We start from the raw sequence: 16,284 nt of genomic DNA on the forward strand, positions 1-16,284 counted from the left end.
CTTGCCAGATCCAAGATGGCGGAGCTGATTCCTAGTGGCCAGGTTAAAGGGTCAGGGCCGAAGCAGCTGCCTGACCCCGCAGATCTCTGCTGCTTGCCTTGTTCACCTGAAGCCATTTTTATGGGCTGTTCACTCTTTTATCTTGCCCTCTTTTATCTTGCCCTTCCTGAGTAGCTTACCTTACGTGGCTCTCAGAAACCTTGTGAAAGGAGAGAGGAAGAGAGTGAGCAACTGGCCTAAGGTAACACGGAGGGCCTTTGGGCTTCAGGTTCGAGCCTTGACCTCCGTCGGCCCTGCCTTACAACAATCCTACCTGTTTTCTGAAAAGTTCGTCAAGTTCCAGGTGAAGCTCTGGCAGGTGTCTTGGTGCTTCTTTGTTGAAGCTGATGATTTTATTTGTTTTATTGATAATCATTTAGCTTTAAATTGTAAGCGGCCTCCCGAATGCTTCAGCGGAGAGTATTGAAGTAAAATGATTTTAAAGGAATAAGCAATACATTCTTCGTAAACGATGAGTCCAAAGGGCATGAAACGCAAAAGGTGCAGTCTGCGACATTAAACTGGCAAGCCGCAGGTTGCTCAAAGCACCTTTTGGAAGCAGCGTATCGCTTCTCCAGTGTAGGTCTCTGTCGCCCAAAAAAAAGTGACAATAAAATCAGCTTACATATCTGTGCTGTTGATAATTGAGTAAAGGGGAGGATTTTTTTTTGCTGTTGTTTCTTAAAAAACAAAGAGGCAGGAAGGAACTGTACTTATAGGAATGCATGCTAAGGAGCGGCGATGGCCTCTGTTGCGTGGCACTCGCTGTCAACAATGTTCATCCCCTGGAAACGCATTCCTTGGCTGATGCTGGAGTGCCAAACATAACTTCCCAAAATAAATGCAAAGATTAAGCCTCGAACCAGGAAATTGGTGTGGAAACGGCTGATTCTTCCCCATGCAAAGCCAGTTCTCTCTCCCCCTTCCCAGAAGTGCTGTATTTAACTCTCTTTATTTACACATCTTTTCCAAATTCTCCCAGCGGGTTACGAAACTGCCTTTAGCACTGTCCTTACAGTGACCCAATAGCGAAGTTAGGCTGAAGAAGAATGTCTTGCCCTAGTCACAGGCCCTTTGGATCTTTGCCCCAGATGGGCTTCCATTCTGCAGTAGAAGCGCCCTGGGTGGCCTTCAACCAGTCACTCTAAGCTTTACCTGCTTCTCAGGGTGGCTGTGAGGATAAAATAGTGGTGAGGATAAAATGAGAGAGTCATGGGTTCCACCCTCAGGTCCGTGAAAGAAGGGCAGGACGCAAACGTGATGGAGAGAGGTGAATATTTACCACAGGTGCCTGTTCTGTGGGAAACTGGAAATATCCACAGAATGGAGGGATATGTTTCATGTATCCAAGCTAAAATACACATCAGAACTGCTTGCTTTGTGTCATTTGTACGGGAGAAAATTTTGCTCCTTTTATATCAGGAGCTGATTTAAGCCTTGCATGTCAGAATACCCTGGGTCTTGGCTGTCTCCTCTGCACCTGTCCGGCATGGAGAAGGCTAGTCGACCTATAATCCTGCTATCAGGACTGGCCCTCCTGAAATAGCTAAAAGGGTTTGCCTCGCTGGCAAACTCAGAAAGGGGCACCGAGTGCCTGGGAAACTGAACGCGTTCCAGTGGTGGATTTCCTCTTTTCTCCCTCCTTGCCACACCTGTCTTAGGAAAATGCTCTTCTTTGATTTGGGTCAATCCCTGGGTGGAAAGGAACAATTGAGTACAGCCGGGGTACGTTTTTTCAGCTCACAGTTTCCAGGATAGGTAGAACCTCTCCTGTTGCCTCGGCCACGGGGTAGCCTAAAAGTAGCAACAAAGCTTATCCAGAAATAGCTCCAAGATTTCCAAGAAAACAGCTCACAGCTTGAGATCAAATGTGTTCTGACCTTTCTCTGTCTCTGTCTTAAAAACCCCTTTGCAAGCCCACAGAGCCTAGACCGGGTCCCCTGCACGTATGTATCGTTGCCTTGGCCTTGAAGAAGGTCACCTTTGTCCCAGCAATAGTGGGCTTTGACCTCGGGAGAATATTGTCTTGCTAAATAGGGTACAAAGACGTGTCAGGTTATCTGCTGGTGCTTCCATCCTGGGTCTATTGCGCATGTGCTGGGGGGGAGTCTGGCGATCACAAAGGACTCTGGAGGTCATTACAAATGGCCTGGAAAGGTGCAAAACTCTAGGGATGGATGAATTGGTAAGACACACCACTTGGGGTGGTTTGGTTAGACTGAGAGCGCCTGAGAAAAGATTCTCCACTAAGATCTATCATTTTTTTATCTTTCCCTTCCTACAAGTAGCCCAGGGTGGCTTACGCTATTCTTCACTTCTCCATTTGCTCCCATAATAGCCCTCTGAGGTAGGCTAAGCTAAGAGAAAGTCCCAAAGTCACTCAGTGTGAGCTTTGTGGTAGAGTAGGGATTTGAACTTCAGTCTCCCAAGTACTAAACATGTCGTCCAAACATGGAACCTTATTGGCCTGCAAGCTGTTGCCTTGCAGCGTCACTTCCTCATTCAACGAAGTACAGGGACGCCTTTTGGGGGAGCAGTGCTATCCGCTCAATGGCATCTGAGCCAGTTTGGTGCAGTGGTTAAGAGCATGGGACTCTAATCTGGAGAGCTGGGTTTGATTCCCCACTCTTCCACTTGAAGCCAGCTGGGTGACCTTGGGCTAGTCACAGCTCTCTGGAGCTCTCTCAGCCCCACCCACCTCACAGGTGACCTTGGGTCAGTCACAGCTCTCTCAGAGCTCTCTCAGCCTCATCCACCTCGCAGGGTGATTGAGGATAATGATAACATACTTTGTAAACCGCTCTGAGGGGGCATTAAGTTGTCCTGAAGGGCAGTATATAAATCGAATGTTGTTATTATTATCTCTGCAACAAGATGGCTGCTCGTTTGCCCATTGAGACCAGCTTTTGAAAGCTGTTCGTCCTCACCTTGTAGCCTCCTGTTGTGAGCCGCTGCTTAGCTTCTGAGATCTGACGAGATCAGGCTCACCTGGGCTATCCAGAGCAGGGTGTGCAGGCTTTTACTTCATTTTTTAAATTTAATGTATTTAAAATATTTCTGTGCTGCCTTTCCCCAAGGCAGCAGACTCCCCAAGGCAGCAGACAGCAAAGCCCTAAAACATTTCCAACCTTTTCTCTCTGCCTTCCGGATGGCCTCCTCTTCCCCGTTTTGTTAGAATGCCGGGGATCAAGGAACCTTCAGGCTGTCATGCCAAGTTCAGAGAGCGAAAACGCAGAGAAGCGTTCTTGATGCCCCCCCACCCCCCGCTCTGTTTTGGAGCTTCCCTAGAGAGATGCACAGACACACACAGACATACATACACGGACATCCATCACTGTCTTAGCAGCAATGGGAAGGGACTAAATAGGTGAGCTGCGATCCCTGGAGGTTTAACCATCTATTTTTATTCTTGCTGGTATAGCACCTCAGATCTATATCTGTATCAGCTGATTCACATGATTTGTACCTGAAAACGCTGCAAATAGCTTTGGCAGCCTTTACCACCTCCTTTTCTTTCTTTTTTCTCCTTACTTTGCACTTCGCTTCCTAGTTCTCCCAGCGTGAAAGTTAGCACCTTCTGTGCCTTAACAACTTGCGATAGGCACCACACATCTTGTTCAGATTCCTATTCTTCCTCCTCCTGTTCTTCCAGGATTTGGAGTCTTTTTCTCTTTTCAGCAATTCCCACTTTTGTTTGTTTGTTTGTTTATATTTTTGTCCAGCTTTTCAGCCAAAAATTGGCCCCAGAAAGGCTCGCAAGCGCCAGTCCAAATGACAATTAGAATCCCGTACAAGATGTTCCTTGGGGAAGGGATTCTCAAGCTGGAGCGGGGTTCGGGCTTGATGGAGGGGTGTGCTTTGATGTATCCTGATCTCCCTCAAATGAGCTTGCTGGGGGCTGGTGGAGGGAAGGAGGCTGTCTGTGGAGTTGATCCGGGCATGATGGAGTGATGCCTGGCTGCTAGGTGCCCTCTTGGTTGTTAGCTGCTGTAAATTGGTTCCTCCTTCCTGCCCCCAAGCTTTTTCTTCTTCTCCTACAGGAGGGAGTGTTGTCCTGTTAGAATGCTAGCTGCTTTGCTGTCTTCCAGGGGATAGTTTCAGTGCTTTTTGGCCCGTCCAAGTAAATTTACCAGTTTGTGCATGCTGACTGTTGGCACTCACAACATTTGTGTTAGTTAAAGCCAGCAAACCCAAATCAAAGAGCAGCCCGTAATCTGCAAGGAAGGGGGAAGCACAGAAGTCCTTGCAATGCAGGCAGAGTGACAGGGCGACGGGAGAGAATCCTTGAGCTAGCATGGGTATTGCTCGAACCCTCAGCAGACGGGCAGTTGAATGTGTGAACAGAAAATTTTGAAGCTCGATATACAATTTAAACTAGAAGCCTTTTTGTTGGGACTAATGGACAAACAGTTGGAAAACAAACATGGTATTCGATTTCTATTTCTATATATGACAACGGCAGCTAGGCTTTTAAATGCGCAAAAATGTTGTTATTTGGCTCTGCAGTTGGAGAGAGAAATATTTAACCCTGTCTTGGCAACTGGTTTCCTGCTCAGTCTTCCTTCTTACTTAAGCTGCTTATTCACAATTGAGATTCCAGATACTTGTGTGTGTGCTTGCGTACATATAACCTTAAAAATGCATCTCTGGAAAAGCAGCTTTCGAGCATCAAAATGGCTGGTGGGGAACGAATGAAGTACTCTTCCACCATTCACTGCTCCAAATTGCAACTTTCTTTTATTATTATTATTAACAGTTTTATATAATGAAGAAGATGAAATGACAAAAAGACAGTTACACAAAAATGATCAAACAAAAAAAAATCAGCTTTCTGAAGTTGTTTTTCATTTCCAGATTGCACACACAAGCACACAAATACGGCATCGCTTGCATGTTGCTCTTTCAGTTATCGAGATGCAGAAACCCGTGCAAAAGTGTGAATCCATCATTCTTTCCACAAACCATTCTCCCCAGAACAAGCCCCAAGTGTCCCCATGGCAATGCAAGCGAGCGGCATGTGATATGCTGCAGGTCCAGACCTGCCTATGGACTTGTACTGTAGCTGTGTTTCTGGGAAAATGTGTCTGAGTGAGGTAATGTGCCTGCCCCTTCCGTCTATGTACATATGCGGAAGGCTTCGGCCTGCACTAATGTCCCATACGATCAGGATAGTGGAAGCAGGTGTGCCCTCTGTAGCCTAAGAACAGAGGAGAGGTAGTGGTTTTTCTCACACAATTCCCATTCTCTTATTTCAGAGCAACAGCACAGCAGCTCCCAATGGGAATTCTATGGATGTTATACATTTTTGTTCTGCCCAGAGAACTACATGGGTTCTCTCTTCCCCATTTTATCCTCACAACAACTCTGTGAGGTAGGATAAACTGAAGCCAGGATAAGCCTGGCCACAGACCAGCTGGTATAATGGCAGAGTGGAGATTTTTGAATCTAAAGGCTATACTGTGCTTGATCTCAGTATCCTAACGAACGGCAAAGCTTTTTGTAATGTTTTAAGGATCTGGAGTTACAGAAATAATAACAACAACAACATTCGATTTATATACCGCCCTTCAGGACAACTTAATGCCCACTCAGAGAGGTTTACAAAGTGTATTTTTATCCCCACAACAATCACCCTGTGGGGTGGGCGGGCCTGAGAGAGCTCCTAGAAGCTGTGACTGACCCAAACTCACCCAGCTGGCTTTAACGGAGGAGTGGGGAATCAAATCCGGTTCTCCAGATTAGAGTCCTGCCGTTCTTAACCACTACACCAAACTGGCTCAGTGGAAGGGAAAGGACCCAAAGGGTATAGATAGCATTGCCATTCCAGATTGGGAAGTTCGTGGAGATTTGGGGGCAGGAGCTTAAGAAGGGTGGAATTTGAGAGGGAGGGGGGGTAAGCTGGGATGTGATGCTGGGGGGTCCACCCTCCCAAGCTGCCGTTTTCTCCAGGGGAACTGATCTTTGTAGTTTGCACATCAGTTGCAATTCCAGCAGGACCTCAGCACCAACCTGGACGTTGACAACCGTAGGTATAAGAGGAAGATTCAGGTCCAGCAGCACCCTAAAGACCAACCAGACTTACAGGGTATGAGCTTTTGAGAATCAAAGCTCTCTTCGTCAGATATGAGTGGGAAAAGGAAGGAGTCCTTCCTTCCTTACTAGAGGACCGTAACATAGGAGTAGTTTGCTTCATCCAACGTACTTTTCCTTTGCACAAGAAGGTGGAAAATGGGGCCGAGATGCGACGGCATGAGAGTCATTTATTTCCAGGTCCCGAGGATCCCCGGTGATGTTTTCTGAGCAGACAGCTGGAGCCGATTCAGTTCTGCACCTTCTGAAAAAGGAAGGCGGAGAGAGGGAGAGAGAGAGTGAGGCTGCCTTTCCCCTTCAGCCGTATCTCTTATCTTGAATCTATTTACAAAGTGCTCCAGCCACAGCTCCTGGCAGAGAAGGTGCAGATGAGGGGGGAAGAACTGTTTGTAGATTGTCATCTTCTCTTGGTCCAGACGGGCTTTTGTGCTAAAAGATGCTGGTTAGGAACTTAACAGTCCTGGCAGGTAGATGGTGGGTGTCTTAACTCAAAGGCTGACAACCCTATCAGAGAGGTGCGGTTGATTTAAGTCGTTGGGTTGTGAATCAGCACTCTGCTGGTTCGAATCCCACTTCTGCCATGAGCTCTGCAGGTGGCCTTGGGAGAGGCACTCCTCTTGTATTGTGGGAATAATAATACACGGATTTTATTAACCACTTCAAGCGGGGCACTCATCTGTCTAGAAGAGCAGTATGTAAGCATTGTTAATAACATCAACAACATTCGATTTATATACTGCCCTTCAGGACAACTTAACGCCCACTCAGAGCAGTTTACAAAGTGTGTTATTATTATCCCAACAACAATCACCCTGTGAGGTGGGTGGGGCTGAGAGAGCTCCGAGAGAGCTGTGACTGGGCCAAGGTGACCCTGCTGGCTTCAGGAGGAGGAGTGGGGAATCAAGCCCTGTTCTCCAGAGTAGAGTGCTACTGCTCTTAACCACTACACCAAACTGGCTGGCTGTTATAATAAGTGCAGTTGTGTTATATTTTTCTCTCAAGAGACAAATAAATGTAGTGGTTCTTTAGAAGTTAGGGTTGAATCTCTCTCTCCTTGGGCCAGCTGAAACTGAAGGCAGGGTTGAAAGCAACCTCTGGCCTGAGATGAAGGCCTTCTTCGTATAATAAAATGGATGTATGGTTGACATTTCATTACTGCAGAGAGATTCTCTGGCATTTGTTCTGTGGAGAGCCACAACAGCAGCACTGAAAGCCAAAGGACCGTTTTCTGCCTTCATTGGCAGAGTTTTCCGTTTTTAGTTTCGTGGCTCTCAGTTGCTTCTCTCCTGGGACTTCCTATTTTGGAATGGAGGGGTGTGAGAAGAGAAGGCCAAGGGGGCTGCAGCCGGATGCTCAAAAAGTCACAACCCTCTCTTCCTTTTAAAAAGGCTTTGCGTCTTTGGATTGCTAGTCCCATAGCTGCAGTGTGGAGATGTGTGCTGCAGACGTGGGACTGGAATTTAGCGAGATGGGGATTTAAATCAGAGATTTGTTAGTGCCTGGTGAGGGCAGAGACACAGCCTGAATTCCCTGTGTACGCTGTCCTGAGTTCCAGGCCAGAGATGCCAGTCTTAATTGAATTTCCATCCAGCCTTTAGGAGGCTGTATCTGCGTGGCTTCCCCCAGAAGTAACGTTTTCAGTACTGGGATCTTTGTTCAGGTCAGGAAGAGAATAGATAGGCCTCTTATTTGTTTGTTTGTTTGTTTGTTTGTTTGTTTATATTCCACCTTTCTCACTGAGACTCAAGGCAGATTGCATTGTGTGAGATTAGTACAATCAGTGCCAAGGACAAGGGCAGGCATTTCCATACAGTGTCAAGGACATTTCCATAAACAATGTCATGGGGTAAATGAATACAAGTTTACAAAGACATAGCATTAGCAAGGATCCAATATGGGTTGTAGAATTGCTGAAACAGAACATAATCAATTCTAGGATTTACATTAAACAGTATGAAGCACAGGTAGTATATAGGAGTACATATTTAAAGCAACAGATAATATGTAAGGCAACATAATGGTGAAGTCTATGGTTCCTAACTCATTTGCGAAGCATCTTGGACCCGTTTCCTACAATACTGCCCTCCTAGCTGAGAAAAAAGCCTTTTTGAATAATTCGGTTTTGCATCCCTTGCGGAAAGCCAGGAGTGTGGGAGCTCTCCTGACCTCAGGCAGGCAGTTCCACAGGGTAGTCCCATCGTCTGGCCAAATGGTTAGGGGAGCTGTGTGCAGCAGTAGGCATAGCAAAGAGTGGAAGTCATACAAGCTCTGTCTCCTTTCTTGTAAACAAGAGTTCAGGTGACAACCTTGTGATTCTTTTTTGCTTTGTTCCGGTTTGTGGTGTGTGCATGCAAGCGTTCATCCATGGCTACCACAACACTTCTGTTAGTGGACAGATTAGTAAATCTAAGGCATATGGTCTACGTGTGCAACAAAATGAGATTGGTTGAATGGAATCACAGCTGACCACTGAGGAATGGAAGGATCAGGCTCTTTAAATGCATATATGGATGGATGGAAAAATTCCCCGCAAGTAGAAATCTAGCATGACAAGGAGCAGGTGGACTACTAGAAAATTTCTCCTGGACCTGCTGGAGCAGCACTTCTCAGTATGGCACACATGGGTGCCATGGTGCCCACCAATCAGTTTTCCTGCATCTGCTTGCTAATTTCTCAGTGCGTCTCTGCACCAAGTGATGAGCCAGTCCTGACTTTCCTCCACCTCATTGGAGTAGCATGTAATTCAAAAGACCTCAGGAGGCATTGCTTTTGAGCCTGCAGGAACTGCCCATTCAGAAACATCTGCCTCCGTCATAGAAGGATGCTTGGCTTGGAACTACCAAATCTTTGCAGTGTGGTGGTTAGAATTTGAAATAGGGCTAGAGACATCTGGATTTCAAATCCCTGCTGAGTTTCTTAGCCTAACCTACTTCACAGGGTGGTGATTAGGATAAAACTGAGGATGGGCGAACCATGTATGCTTTCCTGAGCTTCTTGGACAAAGAGCAGGATAAAAAGCCATTAAATAAATACAATTTGTGAGCCCCTCGTGGCCTTCATTTTCTGATTGGCTGGGACTCCCATGGCCGCCATTTTCTTGAGGGAGCTGCTGCCCCTTCTCAAAATTCCCAAAATGTCTTCAGGCTCAACAGGATTGGAAACCTCTAGAGGTATTTCTTGCAGGGCTCTTTTGTTTTACATAGAGAGAGCATCCCCCCCCTCCCTGCCCATGGCATTATTCCACCGGCAATTTGAAAATGTAAAATCTACTTGACCCCTCACTGTTTGGCAAGGTTGCCAACTCTAGCTTGGGAGAGTCTTGGAGATTTGGGGGCTGTGCTTGGAGAGGGAGCCCAGCAGGGATTGTGGTACCATACAATCTGCCCTCTGAATCTCCCTCCAGGGTAACTGATTTCTGTGGTCTGGAGATCTGTTATAATTCCAGGAGAATTCCAGGCCCTACGTGGAGATTGGCAAGCATAGTATTTGGTTTCCTCATCTTGGGGGTGGATGAGAAGAAGGAAAAGATCAAGAAGTGTTTATGTTGAGAGAGGTGTTGTCTAGCAACTGAAGGTAGAGGAGACCTGGCTGCTGGGTGGGGAGAAGTCATTTGTTAAGTTTTCCCTGGAGAGTGGAGGAGCCTTTGTTGAGGAGCTGCTTTTCTGCCTGAGATGAAATGCTTCCGTCTGAAAAGAAATTGCCCTGAGTGAGCAGTTGAGATTGCGCTTGTGTGTTCGGGGAAGGGAAGAGGGTCAACATCCTGCTTTGGACTGCCCTTGTTGGGAAGGATGTTGTATTTGGAGAGGGGGACAGAGCTCTATGCGCAAAATTGTTCAGCAGTCTCTTCCTGGGACCGCGTTTCCCCCAGAAAATAGCCCCAGAAGGAAAGAGCAATCCCGCTAGGCCTCCATGGAGTTGTGAATTAGATCTCAGAGTCCAAAGGGACGTCATTCTCATGTTTTAGACTCCTTGGCTAATCTTGGCTTGTCCCACCCACCCCAATATAAGGCTTGAACTACAAATTGCATAGGAAATCTGTGACTGGAACTCACAACCTTTCTCTCTCTTTTTGAAAACTTGATTCTTCTGTTTTTCCAAGTAGGGCCAACAGCGACCTGAAGAGAATCAGTGATTTAGATTTGGCAAATTGTATTGGCTGGGTGGAGATTAAGACTAATCAGATTTTATTGCAGCACAAGCTTTCATGGACTGTAAATCCCACTTTTTTAGGTGCCTGTAGTGGACCCCGCTGCCTGCTTCTGACAATCTAGTCCACAAAAACTTGTGGTGGACTATTTAGTCTGCAGGGTGCTGCAAGACTCCTGTCTAGAGGTTTTTTTGTTTCTGCTCTTTGCATTGGTGTGCTGAAGTGCTGCTAACTGGTGCAGCCTCGCTGAACTTGGGATAGTGTTATTTTTCTGCCACCCACCCAAAAACCTAGGGCCATCCTTCCTTCCTTTGACAAGCTGGATGCTTTTGCTGCTAAGTTGTAAGCGCTGTGCTGGTGCAGACGGCCAGTGTTAAGCCCACGTATGGCTCACCACCACTCTCCTTTCCTGGCAACCTGCCCAATCTCCTTTTAGCCTCGGTTGTTTGGCTTCTTGGTCCCCTTTTAGCTCTTTCACCTCTCTTATCTTGAATGGCTTGTCTATTTTGGGCTGTTTCCTGCCCTCTCCAGGGTTTGAATTGCCGGGCCTCGAAGGTTTTGTTGATCGTTCTCTCCCACAGGATAACCTTTTGGCCTGCCCGCTGTTTGCTCTGGGTTTTGCATCAGCTGCCTGTTGAGTTGGTGAACTGATAAAAGGCTGTCGGCTAGATAAAGAACCTGCAGGTGGGACCATTGAGGGAGAGCGAGCATGCACGGGACATTCTTTATAAGCTGCACTCGTGTGCCTCTGTAGTAATGATGACTCCGCTCAAATAGCATCGTGCTTCTGACGCAACCAAAACGTTACAAGCCTTCATTCACAGCCACCTCCTGTTCTCTTCCTGCTTAAAACCGTAAGATTTCAGAGTCTAGGAGCCCTTCCACGATAACAAAGCTGGGTTTGTGTTGCTGTGTGCGTTCACATGGGAACTGCGGCCAGTTATGGTTCTATGTGTATGCTCGCATGATGCACAGGTGCTTGGTTCAATCTTTACACTTTGGGGTATACACTTATAAAACCAAGAGTCTTGGTTGTTCCCCTAAAAACCTCCCGGGTGAACGGGGCCCTAGCCCTTGATTCATAACCTTGCTTTTGCTCCAGAAACATTCCTGCTGCTCTGGCTGTTGAGCGCATATGCACCTTTTGTGGTGTGTGCTTTCCATGTGGGGAAAGCATCAGGTGCGACGTCAGGTGTTGTCATACCATAAAAAAGAATTAAGCGTAAACATTTGTGGACTGCAGCCCGCTTCATCAGCTGCATGAAGTGTGCTTTCAACGTATATATATAGAGAGAGAGAGAAAGATTAAGAATGGGGCTAAAACGCCAGTCTGTGCAAACCTCAAACTTACTCAAGCTAAGAACAGTAACTGGTGATGACACAGGGTTTCTGATTTTGCTGTGTTCTCTTTTAACACCTGATAAGAAAACCCTGGCTTTGGTTTGAAGACGTGGATGAATGCAACCAAAGTGGACAGGGGTTGGATCCAGACCAAATTTTCCATCAGCAAAAGGGAACTTTCCTGCCTCTCCCCTCTCCTTGGTCTTCATAAAATGCTGCTCCGAGGGAAAGGGAACCCAGAGGGAAAACATGAGCGGGGTCAATGGGAAGAGGGAATCAGGGGAAATTGCCTGTTTAGGTGGGAGCCTACCTGAATTCTGGTGCCGCAACACATGGAGCAGTCGAAGCCTGAGTGTGGACATGCTTTTACAGTAGACAATGCCCTGCTTACCAGGCAGTTGGTGCCATGAGGATATCTGGGCTTTGGCTCTTGGGAACAGAGCTCTCCCAGAATCAACCAAGTTCTCAGCTTGGGGGGAATAAAAGGGCTTGGAGACTGGACACAGTCTGTGTCTCATACAGTATATTAGTCCCCTTTTAAGATAGGGCACAATTTTTTGTGCTGCTGCCCTTGAACCTGTTGTTCTTTCATGTTTCTGCTACTACAATATTTCTGTTTATATAAACAGAACACACGTTGGTGCTTTGAAGAGCTAAACAGTGACTCGAGGAAACAGAGGTTTGTCTCCACCAGAGATATTTTTCAACTTCTAGTATTTTGGATCCAGTTTCCCAACGGAGGCACAATCACAAATCAGTCTGGAATTAGTGGTTTCCTTTTTTCTTTTTGCAGTGAGGATTTAATGGCAAATAGGACAGAGATCAGACCTTCCATGCTCTGGGTTAGATCCGTACAAATAAGGAAAGCATTAGATCACTGAACCAGAACCATGCGAAAAAAGTTATTCAATAAATTCTGTAATTGTTCAAAGTCTGATCCTGCTGTAGAAGAGAGAGAGTTGTAACTCAGATAAGTTTCCCAAAGTTTTTGCTTTGAGCGGGCGGTGCTAAGAGCAAGTATTATGTGCAGGAAGAGGCCATAGCTCAGGGGAGGAGCATTAGTTTTACACGCAGAAGATCCGAGGTTCAGTTTTCTGCATCTCTGGTCAAAAGGCTGAACTAACAGGTCATGCAGGTGGGAAGGCGGAATGGTGTAGCCCGATCTTGTCAGATCTGGGAAGCTAAGCAAGATGAGCAAACCGCCAAGGAAGACTCTGCAGAGGAAGGAACGGGCAAACCCCATCTGCTTCTCCCTTGCCTTGAAAGCCCCTTGCTGGGGTTGCCGTAAGTCAGTTGTGACTCGACGGCAATTTACACACACAGTAGGTAACGTGAAGGACCTCTGCCTGAGACCCTGGGAAGCTCCTGCCAGTCCGATCAGGCGGTACTCGCCATCGGTATAAAGGAGCAGTGCGGAGCTTGCACCTCTTTCCCCTGGCCCCACTCGCCTTTCGCAGTTGGTTTGGTGAACTGTTGCACAGCTAACAACGCCCCGGTTGGTGCTTGGCTGGAAAGCAGCTTTTTATGGCTCGGCCTTAACTAGCCGGCTTTCATTAGGGACGCTGGCTGCTTCCTCCTGCTGCCCCTTACCTTCTCCCAACTGCCGCTTCAGGACTGCGCTCGCTTACTCAGGTGTGCTTCCCACCTGCCCACCTCTGTCTTTCTCTCTGTCTGCTACTCCAATCTGACTGACTGCCAGTGCTGCGCAGGGTATTTACCCACACTAGGCATTTCCTCTGTTCAGGGTTCATGCCCAGACTGCAGCCGTTTTCCAGAGTCTGGGCACTGCTGCCTGGCATAGCGGCTGTTGCTGTGTGCCCTTGTCACGTCTTCTCAGCTCTTTGGGGTTGGCACTGGACCAGGAAGGGCTCAGAGGGCTGAGGGAAGCCTTTTGAAAAAGCAGTCTGCCTTTCTGTCTGTGTTTCAAAGGGGGAAATGGCTGTTAATTTTATTTTATTTACATCATTTGTAGTCCACCTTTCTCACTGAGACTCAAGGCAGATTACACAGTGTGAGATTAGTACAGTCAGTATCAAGGACATTTCCATAAACAATGCCATGGATAAATAAATACAAGTTTTCAAAGACCCGGCATTAGCAAGGATTCGATACAGAGTTGGAGAAATGCTGAAAGAGAACATGTTCTTATTCATTTTAATGGCGTTCTGGATATTTGGAAATGCCCGATTTTTCAAAATTCTGATGGGTTCTAATTCCAAATCTGGATTTTGATGCTGGCGTGCAACCCTACTGTTCATTTCCTCATCAAGCAATTCATGCTCAAATCCTCGGCTCCAGCTTTTCTCCAGTCCAGTGTAGCATTTCTGTTTGGCAGCACGGTGTACGAAGTTGTAAGGCCCATAAGAACTTGTACAGACTCTTTCTTCTCTGAGAGGAAAGGGGGAAAGATAACATGCACAGTTGTCTCCCGCTTGGCTCACAGCTTCTTTGTATGGAAATCTCATTTTTCCATTTGCTCGGTGAGAATCAGCCTAGCCCCATGGGGGAATTCAGTCCTGTTTCTCAGAAAGAAAACTTATGTGTATAAGCCCTTCACTTTTCCTCTGCAGCAAGCACTGGGTGAAAGAGGCCATAGGCGCTGTATCAGTATTTAACAAAAAGTCCATGGTTTGGCACTTACAAGAAACTTTTGTGGACGAGTTTGCATTTTCAGTGTAGCTGAACTGAATTTCCGCAGAAATTAGTGTACCCTGAATATCTGGGATAGCTGCTGGGTGGGCTCTTCCTCCATCAAATGGCCTTTTGATGTCTCACAAACTGATGTATTTTACCTTCTCCCCTTTTTTTTGCCTGTAGCACAAAACCAATGCATGAGAAAGCAGGGCCCATGCACAGCCCAGACAAGCCAGGCGCATTGCACAGGGAAAAGGGCTTGGATTCTCCGAACGGCAGGTGAGTGTGAATAGCTGGATATCAAAGCGCCTGTTTCCCGACCAAAGTTCAACCTTTTCCCCTACCTTCTGTTTGTTGTTGGGATAATACCAACCAGCCACTTTCCTGGTGTCCTCCAAGTGGGTGAGGTTAACAGAGAAAGTAGTTTTATAATCGCTTTCTGTGTCTCTGAAACATGCCCCCCATCCCATCTTGTAGCTCGGGTCAGATATAGGAATGAGGTTGCCAACCTCCAGGTGGGGCCTAAAGATCTCCCAGAATTACAACTGATGACAGGTGTCAATTGCCCTGGAAAAAATGGCCACTTTGGAAGACGGATTCTATGGTATTATACCCCATTGAGGACCCTAACCCTCCTCATCCCCCACCCCCCAAATCTCCAGGAATTTCCGAGCCCATCCTACATAGGAAGGCCACAGTTAACATTTCCTAGCTGAATTCCCCATCCGCAGAGAACTGAACCTCTACATCTTAAGGTCTCGAACTCTTGATCGTCTGCTTTGGGTGTTTCACAGCAGATAGAACAGGGTCTTTCAATGGGCCTCGTATTGGCTGTAAGTCCACTGTGTAACAGGGGTCGGCACTGAGCTGTTGGGAAGCAGTGAGAGCTATCCATCCATCCATCCATCCACGTCCTTTATAGTCCGCCTTTCTCACTGAGACTCAAGAAGGATTACATAGTGTGAGATTAGTACAATCAGTATCAAGGACATCTCCATACAATATCAAAGACATTTCCATACAGTGTCATAACAATGTCATAGGGTAAATAAATCCAAGTTTTCAAAGACACAGCATGATTAGCAAGGATCCGATACAGAGCTGAAGAATGGGATCTCTCTTTGCCTTTCAGCCTGCACTTGAGTGATGGTGTCAAGGAGGAGGAGCTAAAGAAATGCCAGCGAGAAGTGGTGAGTTGGGGGGTGAGGATCGGTACCCTCCGCTGCTCTTCACAGCCTCCGGCAACACCATATGGTCTTGAGATGCCGCATGCTATTCCTCTGCTTGGGTACCAAAAGCAACCTTTATATCCTTTCCCGCTGCTGCTGCTTCTGCTCTCGGCATAGTGACATCTGCTCCATGTTCACCTCTCGCCAGCTCTCTGCTTTACTGCAGTGGATGTGGTTTTGTGTCTCGGCTGCTCTGTGGAAGGGCTAAATGCATTTGCAAGGGGATGCAACGTTCCTGAAAAGCCACAGAAGAGCCATTCTTGCACGGAAGGAGCAGGGGCAGAGTGTTTGGAGACGGATAATTTAATCTTGGGCCTCAGGCCATTGCTGTTCTTAATGGATCTGAGCGCCCTAATCTTATAGCCTCTGACAAGGTAACATGGCTTTGCTTAGGGAGTTTGATATCAAAAGTCCACGTGGCCAGGTAGTCAAACGCTGGTGTTTCTTGGGGGCCCTCGGCAAGTTCAGTCTGAGAGCTGGTTTACATGTGATGCTTGTGCGTGAGAAGAGCTTAACTGGGACACATTGCATGTGCTGGCATCTTATTTAAATGGTGTGTGCGGCTGAGTTGATGCCATGTTTATGTGGATCGTGGCTTTTGAGTGTGCTACTGTTCCATGCAAAATATCCAGGAGCCCAGTTTTAACACGATCGCATGGGGAAGATTGCCTTACTGGCTGCATCAAGCCTGACTATCCCTTTTTGAGGAAGGGAGAAATGACTTTGGTTGAGTCTCTGTTGGGGGAGCTGTTCTCTTTGCAGTCTGTTTCCGTGGTGAACAAAAGATAAAACAGTGATTCTCTA

General features: G+C 46.9%; 1 protein-coding gene across 5 annotated transcripts in view; it reads left to right on the forward strand.

The window, feature by feature from the left end:
- The window catches only part of GRAMD2A (GRAM domain containing 2A), a 49,167-nt gene that overhangs the window by 14,413 nt on the left and 18,470 nt on the right, over positions 1-16,284 (forward strand). For all 5 annotated transcript variants that reach the window (XM_055003091.1, XM_055003093.1, XM_055003095.1 and 2 more), the window contains exons 2-3: positions 14,435-14,530; positions 15,384-15,441. In XM_055003091.1, coding sequence (XP_054859066.1) covers positions 14,435-14,530; positions 15,384-15,441 — 154 coding nt within the window. The remainder of the gene's footprint in view (positions 1-14,434; positions 14,531-15,383; positions 15,442-16,284) is intronic.

This window comes from Eublepharis macularius, chromosome 18, assembly GCF_028583425.1.
Source record: "Eublepharis macularius isolate TG4126 chromosome 18, MPM_Emac_v1.0, whole genome shotgun sequence".
NCBI lineage: Eukaryota > Metazoa > Chordata > Lepidosauria > Squamata > Eublepharidae > Eublepharis > Eublepharis macularius.